The sequence below is a fragment of the Ursus arctos genome, unplaced genomic scaffold (assembly GCF_023065955.2).
Source record: "Ursus arctos isolate Adak ecotype North America unplaced genomic scaffold, UrsArc2.0 scaffold_4, whole genome shotgun sequence".
In the NCBI taxonomy this organism is placed as follows: Eukaryota; Metazoa; Chordata; class Mammalia; order Carnivora; family Ursidae; genus Ursus; species Ursus arctos.
The window spans coordinates 70,748,269-70,759,823 of record NW_026623056.1 but is presented as its reverse complement, the minus strand read 5'-3'; the positions used below and the strand labels follow the sequence as shown (position 1 = coordinate 70,759,823).

The following is an 11,555-nucleotide window of genomic DNA, read 5'->3' as shown; positions in this document are numbered from 1 at the left end:
TTCTATTTTCTATTGAGATAATACACTTTCTGCAACATTCTCAATAACTTCTCCAATAACAACAGTCACCATCTAATGGCAAAAGGTCGTACATGCCAACTTTATCATTATCAGAATAAAAGAAGTAGTTTCAAATCTATGTTTCAAAGTAACACACACTGACACGTTCACAGCCATCCACATGTAGAAAACCAACAGGGTCCCTGGATGCTAGGTGTTCAAGAAGCATCTGAAAGCAACTACAGAACTTTTAAAACTTTTAATGGCCCATTTCTCACCATGAATCCCTGAGTCAGTTCCCAAAATCGGTGACAGTTTATCCCTTATCTTCCAACAGGAATCTCAGTAGTTTAAAAAAAAAAAAAATACTTGGAAGTTTAGATTGTGGGTTAGATTTCAAAGAAAAGAAAAAAAATTAGTAGGATAAAGAAGATTATTTTTAATCCTGTAAAACAACCTCATAGCCACACACATACACACACACACACACAAGAACTTAATTATGGAACATGAAGTCTGCAAAGAAAAAGCAAGACCTACCACACCAACACATGACGCAAGAACATTATTTCTGAGTATCAGTGGGAATGTGCATATTTTCTCTTACTCATAACACATTTCTAGTGTTTTATTTCTTATTAATTCATTTAGATGCAGTGCTTGGAGAAAGTTACAAAAGCAGAGGGACCTTGAAAATAACATCTGGAGCGACATATAATCCTAATTTGCAAGACAAACTCTCAGTGGATTTCAAAATTCTTGCTTTTGACCTTCAGCAAATGGTAGGAGACTGTCTTTTTTCAGCTGATTTAAAATTTCAAAACATAGTTTCACTAACTACTTGCCAGAAGATGCGTAGATCCCATTTTCTTACTTTTTGAAAATTAGTAAACAAATGTAATACGCCCAGGATGCTTTAATGTCTGAGTCCTGTGACCACAGAGAAGGAAATTATCTGTAATCCAATTTAAAGCAGAAGAGAAAGATTGGTTTGTTTAAAGTGTTGAACAAAAGTTTGTCTTAAATATAATATGCTTTTTAAAAACTTTATTTTTTTTAGATGGATGAGATCTTTCAATCAAGTAATCTGAAAAATGAATATAAAAACTCAAGAATTTTACAATTTGAGTGAGTATAGCTCAAAAATTTTTTATGGATAAGAACACAGAATCACAAAATAGGGGATTTTTTTGCTAATATTTACTAATATTTGCTATTATAGTGTCCCACAGTTAGGAGAAAGGGGAACATTTAAAATTTTCAACATTTTTCTGAGGATTTTGTGAGAAAAGTGGCACTGCGTAAACTTTCACGTTATGTGAAACCTTCACGTTTCTCTCTGCTGAGTAAAATCTTGCAGAGACACGAGGAGGGGGCTGAGGTTGAATGTATGCAGACGCAGACAGAGCGTTTGGCTTGCTCTGAACATGTGGAAGACGTTCACTCATTCCATCCCATTCACACTGTAAGTCACAGGGGACAGCACATGTGTTCACTGCTGCCCCCAGAAAGCATAAGATGGCGATGCTAAGTCATTACCTACAAAATGTAAATATTCATTAATTTTACTTTTATCGATTTGTCATTTAACGCACATACATCATTTATCGTATACTAACTAATGTTACTGGAGGTTACATGGCAAGCTGTATAAACAGTTTGTGTAATAGGAATGCAGGAATGGAAAAGATTTGAAATGATGTAGTCTAGCCTTCGCTTGCCTGCTTCAGGCTGGAAAGCCCACAGCCTCAGTAGGAAATTCATCGTCATCCCCCAAAAGAAAGAGCTTCATACAGCTTAAAAGGGATTCCCTCATACAAGGATATCTGATAAAAATTAGGAATCCATTTTCAACATTGCTGTGAACATCATTGTTACTGATGTGTTTTATTTGTTTCTAACTTCAGTTGCTAGAAAAGTATTTCTTATTTTCAATGTCCATTTCTTGGGCTCTCACCCACTGATCTTTGTTGTAGTTCTTAGTTTTTTACAGAATAAATGTATCTCTATCTGTATATGCTACATCAATTCTTCTGTCTGTACCAGAAATGGCATCCCTTTTCTCCTCTCCTTAGGTAGTCTTGTCTCATGCCTCTCAGACTGTCTTGCGTCTTTCGCAAAACATTTCACCACCGGCCTTTCCAACCCAAGGGACTCCTGAATACATAACACTCCTGTGTTTCCAGAGGGCTAGTTTAGAGTTTTTTCATTGAAATTGTATTCTAACAGAAAGTTAACACCCTAGTAAGAGTATACTTATTTTTATATCTGTAGGACGAGTTGAAGAAAACGTGTAGCACCTAACATAGTACTCAATATATCAACAATAAGTGTCAAGGAAAAGATTTATTTGTTCTCTAGGACTTATATAAAGAGCACATACACTGAGACAGACATTAACTAGGCTCTGGAAATACAGATATCAAAGATACATTGTTTGCTCTGAGGGAGCTCATAGTCTAACAAGAGAGAAAAATTGACAATTATATTGTAGTATGATTGTTACTTTATATGTAGGTACAAGATGCTGAATGAGCAGGTCGGGGACATACCTCTCTGGGGCTAGAGTGTCAGGTGAGCATCTCTGTGGGAGGTGACCCAGACTGGTTTTTAATGGCTTGTAAGGATGGATTGTAAAGATAGGTGCAATGTATAGTAAGGGAAAAAGCATATTAATGATATTTTCTAGCTGTCAATGAGTGTCCACCAAGATGTAGAGACATCAGGAGGGTGTGGAATGTAAGTCTAGGAGTCTGACATTTACCCTTATTCAAATGGAAGCCATAAGGGATTCTACGTCATTGGAGAAGGGCAATGAGTCTAACTACACAAGAAGGCTAATCTCTTACCTCAGATCATGACTAACTGAGTCAGACAGCCTGGCGACAAAGATACTGGGTACCAGGCTTGACAAGAGTACCAACACTAGTACAAGAATCCTTAGTTCTTAGTGGCCAAATTGGGGAAGGAATGTCAAGTCAAAGGCAGAGATCATGTTTAGAAAAACAGTGATGAAGTCAAATGAGAATTATTTCATGAACAGAAGAAAACTCAGGGCCTTGCCATTTCTTGTTGGCACAAAACTAATCTTATCAGAAGTCACAATGAAAACAACAACAACAAAAAGATGAAAAACCTCCCTCTCTCTCCTTCTCTCTTTCTTTCTTTCCTTTTTTTCTTCTTTCTCATCTATTTATCTACGATCCTCATCATTCTTTATCTCATTGCATATTCATGACGTCTTGGTCCCTGTGGCCAGACAACCCTACACCCATCTACTGTCTGCATTCCTTTCTACAGTACAGAGGCTTCTACTCTTGTTTTCTGGGGCTTATTATCTCTGAAAATCTCTTTCATTAGCTCAGTACCAGGCCTGGAAGAAGACATGTGGACTCTTAGGAAAGATTTTTGTTTGTATACTTGCTTGATTTTGTTTATTTTGTTGTTGTTGTTTTGTCTTTCTCAAAAGGCTATTTTTAACATATTTATTCAATATTCTGTGAGGATGAAAACATGCCAACAAGACTTTTTTTGCCACTTGAAGCGATTTGTCTATTTTGGAGTGTGTGGATCCAGCCTCCCTTTTCCAGTTTTGTAGAGGATTGAGTGTGGAGCTCTGCACTAAAGCATTAATTCCGATTTCTCAAAGGACTTAGCATTTCTTAAGAAGAGGTATCCAGGGTCCTTGCCTCTCCTTATATCAGCTTCTGCCTAATGAAATCTGTACAAAGCACAGAGTCTATTACAGAGTTTATTCGGATAGTTTTGCTAATGGAACTCTTCATATCCACATGTTTACAACAACTAGATTGGGAAAAATTGCTGAATATAGACATTTATATACAGTCTTGGTGGGTTATCAAAACCCCAGCATTTTCTCTGATATTTAATAAGTACTCTTTTATTTCTCTAGATGGTAAAAATCACTGTATTGGAAACTGTAAATTATTCTAGCTGAGGAATTATTTCTTTCTCCTCCTTTACAGCTACCTAGAAGATCAATGTAGTAGCTAACACTTGATATATATTTTATAATGACTTACCAATAATACACTTTATCAGTGTAGAGACACTCACACCCAGTTGTAGCTGAACTACTTTTAAATCAGAAGTGTGTTTGTGAAAGATGTAATGCAAAGCAATTTCATGAAAATGTCTGTAAGATAAATTATAGGTCTCAGCTCTCCAGGAGACTGAGTAGAGAAGGGTAGGAAAAGAAATTCAGAAGCAGGAAAGAAAGCAACAAGCAAACATTTAGGTTTACTTTAAATAATTATTTATAAAATGATATACTCAGAATAAAGTGGCAGACTCCTAATTAGCTTTACAAATTATTTTAAACTCCAATTGATAAAATCAGGCAACAGAAATAACTGAGTTCTCAACTAGCTACCACACCAACTGTGAAAAATACATCTAAAAATCCTTTAAAATACCTATTTTCCTTTTGGTTACTGATTTCGATTCAACTTAACCTATATTCATGGATATATGGTCAAATTAGAGCAGTCAGAAAACTCAACCGAGTCATCAAGGTATCCTTTCTTCCTTTTAAAAACATTACTTGATATCAGCCCCCAGATTGTTAAATTGTGTGTGTGTGTGTGTGTGTGTGCATGTGTAAGCGTGGCCACTCTGCAAGTTTGCTCTCCTCTGTGAACACTGTGTTATGCTGCTTTGTGGAAAGTGCTTTGACTCAGAGGCATTTAGCAGTTGATTCTTTTAATAAAGTGCTGTTTACCCTTTGTGGGAATATGCAGCTTATTTTGCCCTTTGAACACAGATGAGTCACAAAGTTAGGAAAGGAAAGACTTTTGTTTACTCAGCAACCCTAGAGGTTATCAATATCATTAAGAAAATAAGAGATAAGTAACATTCTGATTTATTGCACACAGGCTTTCTGTGCAATGATAGAATTTATCTGCTTAAAAAAAAAAAGATATTCCACTGAAATAAGTACTTTGAAATGAAAATAGCCATTGTGAGGTGGTGGTTGTTGTTTTCCTAAAGGAAGAATTCTCATTTACCTTAATAAATAAAATCAGTCTCAAAGCAGGGACCAAGCTCAAGATCAAACTAATCAAAGAACAGCTTGGGCTTCGTCAGTAGGCGGAAGACAGATGTTTGTTATGGTTTTCCTGATTTCTACATATACGTCTCTTATCTCAACATTTACAGTGGGTGAGAAAGGAAATTAAAAAAAAACCTGTATGTCATATATGTTAACTACCTGGAATTAAAAACAGGAAGAAGTTATTTGTAAAAATAAATAAACAAATAAAACTATATGTGGATAAAGAATAGGAAACTCTTATCCTTTCAAAGTATAAATAATTGAATGCAATGTATAATTCGCAACTAAGAAGATACATCTTTCACACAAAATGTTTTATGCCTGAGAATGAACTAGTCCAGTTACTTTCAATTCAGGGAAGGAAAATTCCAGAGTTGTACTTTCTCTACCAAAAATACCTTACCTCTTCACTCCCTAACTCAAATAAAATAAAGGCAAGTGTTCAGTCAATTTAAACATGTGGAAATTACATAAAGAAATAACTGAGGGGCACCTGGGTGGCTCAGTTAGTTAGGCGGCCAACTCTATTTCGGCTCAGGTCATGATTTCAGGGTCTGGGATGGAGCCTCTGTAGGGCTCTCTGCACACAGTAGGGAATCTCTGGAGGATTTCTCTACCTCTCCCTCTGCTCCTACCCCTGCTTGTGCTCTCGCTCTCTCTCTCTCCCTCTCTAAAATAAATAAATCTTTTTAAAAAAGAAAGAATGAACTGAGATTTTATCAGAACTAAAACAATCTACTGTGCAACCAAGGATAAGATTAAAATGTAGTTATGAGGACAGAAAAATGTATTTAATCTTGTGGATTTAACTATTTGGGGGCAAGGGGCAGTTAAGGAGACATAATTAGAAGAAGAGGGAGGAGGAGAAGAGGGGAGAGATGGGGTGAAAAAGAAGTAGGAGAGGGGGAAGAGTGTCAGAAGAAAGGAGAGAGGCAGAGGGAGAGAGAGAGGAAAAGAAAAGAGAAGATTCTAGCTTTCAAAATTATGGAGGGAAAAAATATCTGTCCCTTCCTCCCCCAAAACCCGACTAGTTATTTTCCCTATCTATTTTGGATATAAAAATCTGGTACCACTGCAAGATAAAAACCTGGACCTGCATCTAAGTAAATGTGTTGTATTGTCTTTCTTCTTGACAAATAGTTCCCATGGTGTTGACATCGACGGTGTTGGGGGTATGGAAATGGTAACTATGTAAAAATGCATCTGGGAAATGGAGGCTCTGGATTTCATTCCTATCTCTGATAGTAATAAGATATAATACAACTCTGGGCAAAGTTACCTACATTAGTCTGAGCCCCAATCTCCTTATTGCTAAAATAATAATGTTGGCCAATACCAGGTGCAAAAAATAGAGTAATCTCCCTTTCCTGGAGCTTCTCTTTAAATAAATACGGAATAAAGCCTGGGAGTTGTATGCCACTTAGGATTTTTAAAACTGCAATTAACAGAGCACATGACTAAAAATGCCACAACTACCAGATGCTTATCATCTGACATCATAAGAAAACTGGAGATTTCAGCAGAGGTTAATTCAATGGTACAATGACAATCACATAATCAGGAATTTAGGTGCTTTCTTTCTTTCACTATGCCATCTTTAGCTTGTCAACCATAGCTTGTCTCATGGTCCCAAGGTGGAAGTGGCAGTCCCGGCAATTGTATGTACATATAATAATGTTCAACAAAGAAGAGTAGTCTACTATGAGCCTTTCTCAGTTATATATGGACAAACTTTCCTGAAGTTTCTCATCAGCGTCCCCTCAGATTCCATTCCTCAAGTCTCAGTCATATGTCCATGAATAAAACTGTCATTGGCATAAGGAATGGTTAGTGAAGACATCACCTTTCCTGAGAAAATGGAGAGTTATTCTCAAATAAAATTAGGGATCAGCCAGCATGGAAAAATTAATGAAGGTGGAAGAGGAGATTAAAAAAAATAGTATATGACAAAATGTATCTTTATTGAAGACAGCAAGTGGTTCCATGTTTGGGTAAGTTTGAGGAACTCTGAATGAAACAGTTACTAAGGAACCTTCTCATTGGCAAGATTTGGTTACTATGATTTAAGCAATGTTAAACATTCTAACTTTTTACACTTACCTATTTAACAGAGGTGAAGTGTGAAATTATTATATCAGAGTAAGCCAGTTCATTTAAAAATTAAAAACCAGCTATGTGGAAAAGAATCACTTCTGCTAAACTGTGAACCTTGACAGTGGCAGAGACATTAAAGAGGAATATCGTACCTAGAGGAGATGATGATTTACTACAATCTTCAAGGAATGTTCTGATCCTATATACAGTCCTCAAGAAAAAAATATATATTCTAAGCTCTACTAAAATAGTGGTATGGACAGGTAAATACAGAATGCTATTAGAGTTGATGAAGTCCTTGAAGAATCTCATTTACCAACAGATACCACAAGGATATGAGTGTAACTGCCCACATTTCAGAACCAGCAAACATACAGTGCACAATGTGATTCTCCCTAGCCTTCCTCTTTAGGATCCAAGTATACTCTGAGTATCCCCCAGCTTTCCGAAGGGCACACAATGAAGATCAGGGCTAGAGTTTGTTTCCCAAGTGGTTTTACCCTAAGAGAATACCATAAGCCAAGCAGAGTGTAAGCAGGAGAGCAAAAGTCTTTCAAGTATTCCTTTTGGGCCAAAAAATTGTTCATTTTTATGTTTCTTTAAACTGAAAACAAATCACCAATGAAGAAAACTTTTTAAATGTATGTTTCAAGACAAGTGGCAAATAAAAAGGAATATGATTTGGGCTATATAATTGAAATCTAATGTTATGGACAGAAATAATGTAGGCAAAATAATCCCAACTCTTGACCATGAGACTGAATTGCCCCAACATCCCAAGTGTGTCTTTTTTCTATCCCTTGAAATCAGGGCATATTTTAATATTTTATATTAAGAATAAAGAAGAAAAAGTAGATATAGATTCATTGCTCTAAGCTTTTAGAGCTTTATAAATTATCAGACCTTTATAAACTACATAGAAAACTTCTCTGAAATCAGTGAAACTCTCTTAGACTTCTCCCTACAGATCCACACTTTTCTTTCCTTAGAACAGTAAATTAAGAGTAAACATCATGATACCATGTGACTGTGTTTAATTTGACGCAGGTAACCCTGGGGAATAGCGTGGCCTGAGGATTAAGGTGCTAAGGCAGAAAACTCAGATTCCAATTCTGGATAGGTCTGTGCTCTTAGAGAAACATTTAGTCTTTCGATTTGTTTTTCTTCCACCTGTAAAATAAAGATAATATTTTACATAACCTACCAAGTTTTACTACACAGGTGTAATAAGGTGATAACTATAGAGAATTTCAAAGACATCTTACATGAATTAAGCACAAATCATTTGATGAAGGCTGACTTTTTCCTCTTATATCATCTTTTGCTTTGCAGAAATGGCAGCATTATAGTTATATTCGACCTTTTCTTTGCCCAATGGGTGTCAGATGAAAATGTAAAAGAAGAACTGATTCAAGGCATTGAAGCAAATAAATCCAGCCAACTGGTCACTTTCCATATTGATTTAAACAGCATTGATATCACAGGTATCTGCGAACATTATTTGATTTCTTTGAATCATTAAGCTATGAAATTAAAATTCTAGCTATATACCAGGGAGGCAGTGGGATCGTCCTTGACTTTAGGAACATGTCTTATTGCCTGAGGTAGCACATTTACATGAGAAATGTGAAATACGGGAAACCATATTTGAAGGAAAATATCAGTCAGGAAAAGTTTGTAAAATATCAGACAAGGTTCTGAAAATATCGGCATACATAAATGTTTGTGGGTCTCATCACATTCTTGGTGTTTGTCAAGCACACCTTGACTTTGCAAGAACCCTCCAACAGTAAGTGACACTCATTACTTTCTGAGAGTCATAGAGGTTATTAAATTACACAGTCACATGTCAAGCCCACTCTCTCATTTGGAACTTAAAAAAAGGAGAGGGAAAAATAGAGAGGTCAATGAGTTTGATTCATCCCTGATACTTATTAATAAAAAATAAAACTTCATTTTGAAAATAAGTAATTTTAAAATAAGAATAAGTCAAAGGGAAAGAGAGATAAGGCATCAAAAAATAAAAGCAGGACAATAACGTCTATCAATGCTTAGGTTGTTCTAAATTTTCCATTCTAGTTATCCTCCATTCAATTCAATTCAACAACATTTACATTATGTCTTCATTTTGGCTGAGAACAATACTACTGATTTGCCAGGCCCGTCATTCCTTATCTGTAGATCTTAGAGCCAAGTATGCTTTGGAATTTAGAGTTTGTTGGACTTTAGAAAGCAAATCAACATGTAAATATCCACATCAAGTGGAATAAAGGCACACTTGAATAGCCTAACACCAGTTTAAGCGGTTTGGGCTTTCATTATTTTATTTTATTATTATTATTATTATTATTATTATTATTATTATTATTTACTACAGAATGAGGTCAGTATGGGTTTGTCTCTAAATCAAATGTATAAAAACATTCTGAAGGGTTTTTTTTTGTTTTCGACTTTGTGGCAGTAGATCTGAAGTTGCAGAGCTCTAATTGCTTTTCCTTACGGTATTGGTTCATCAAGCACAGTTTCCTCTTTCATTGAGTCTCCTGTCCTATCCTGTTGCACCTGTTTAGTGAGAAGACAACTAATGCTCTGAAGAGCCTCCTCTACTGATGGGTGGGTTGGCTCTGGCACAACTGCTGGAACAGAGACTGTTGGGATCTTTGTCTGATTCAGATGAGCTGAAAGCTACTACCTTACATTAGAATAGGTGCTTTACTTATCCATCACACTCGTTTGTTTACAATGGTTTTATCTCTGAACAGCCTTGATCGATACTTTCTCAATAGTCACTTTCTTCCAGAAACTTGGTTTCTTACTGTCTTAGTTGATGTATGCCATCAGTTTCCGGTGGTCTTTAATGGCAAATGAATTAACAGGTACGCTGAAACCTATTTGCATGACTCCCTACCATTGGGTTATTTGGGGGTGGTCTTTAAAAATATATATTTATTCAATGAAAGCATATCCTTGAGTTAACTTAGAATAAATATCATGGATGCAGTAAACTATATCACAACATCAACTCAAGAATATGCTCCACACGTTGAAGTTACATTTAATTTGCTGAACAATGTGAGGACATATTCATAAACAGGCTACCAAGCTTAATTTTTTTTCTCTCATCATGTTTTATTTCCAATTTAAAACTATTTTAATCCTTATGTCTCAAATGATTTGAGGTGAGTTCTGTCCACAAGTAAGATTTCCTCCATCTTGGAAGCAAAGAAAGAAGAGTTAGTATCTGGAAATTTCTTCTTATGCCACAAGCTGGCCAGGTGTGAGGAGGAAATAGCAGAATCCAACCAGCCACCTGGCTGGGGAGGACGCTCTCTGTCCCTGTCTCTGTCTCTGTATCTGCCTCTCCCTGTCTCTGTCTCCCACATTATTTCATTAGAACTTACTATGGGCTAAGCACTTTACATACATTATCACATTTAATCCCACAACCTTATGAGGTGGGTACAACTATTACTCTCACTTCGCAGATAAGGAAGTGTGACATAACCACCCAAGCTCACACAACTAGTAAATTGTGTAAACAGAGCTTGAACTAAGGACTCCTGACTCCCAGCCCATGTTCTTTGAATAAGATCTAAAGTCCCTTGCCTTGGCCTAACTTGTACCAAGCTTAATTTTAGCTACCAAGTTAAATTTGTCTTATGTGAATTTTTAATTTGTATTTAAAATTGGATGAAAGTTTCATGAATATTATGGATTTTTATATAGCTCACAGCCAAATCAAATATAATAAAATAAAATATTAAAATCTTAATGAAAAAATCTTATAAACTTTATTTAATTATCTTTTTATCAATAAACCACCATATATTATTTATGAAGCTGCTATACATCTTATAGGAATAAGAAGACAACGCAGAAATTAAGAAATACTGAAACAAACAAACTAGTTTGTAGAAGAGACTATAACTCTTCACATACTTATCATAAATACAGTTTTGAATAAAAACAAATTGACTAGATGAGGGTTTTTCATAAGGTTTGGTTTCCTTTATATCTTACATAGTTGTCATTATATTTTTAAAACAATTAAACATTTTAAAAGGTGAAGAAAACAGCTAATTTTTACCTTTTATGTGAAAAGCACTTTATATTTAAACAGGACTTTGTTCTTAGTAGCTCTTATTATGTGCAAGATTATTTTGACATCTTCCATATATTTCAGTGCAAAACCATTGGTTCTAAGCTTAACATGACCTGGTGGGCAATGTTATATTAGCTGTCTCAAATATAAATTATCCTATATAACTATGATGAACAGATATTTCTTAAATGAGAAAAACAAAGCAAAATTTTTGCATAGGTAAGTTTTACACAGAGAACATAGAGATTCTGGAAATCCATCAAATGTATTGCAATCAAAAAAATG

At 35.5% G+C, this 11,555-nt stretch overlaps 1 protein-coding gene across 1 annotated transcript in view; it reads left to right on the top strand.

Moving 5' to 3' along the window:
• Positions 1-11,555, top strand: part of TMPRSS15 (transmembrane serine protease 15) — a 112,220-nt gene that overhangs the window by 2,436 nt on the left and 98,229 nt on the right. The window contains exons 2-4 of the mRNA XM_026501038.4: positions 652-782; positions 1,061-1,128; positions 8,501-8,652. Coding sequence (XP_026356823.3) covers positions 652-782; positions 1,061-1,128; positions 8,501-8,652 — 351 coding nt within the window. The remainder of the gene's footprint in view (positions 1-651; positions 783-1,060; positions 1,129-8,500; positions 8,653-11,555) is intronic.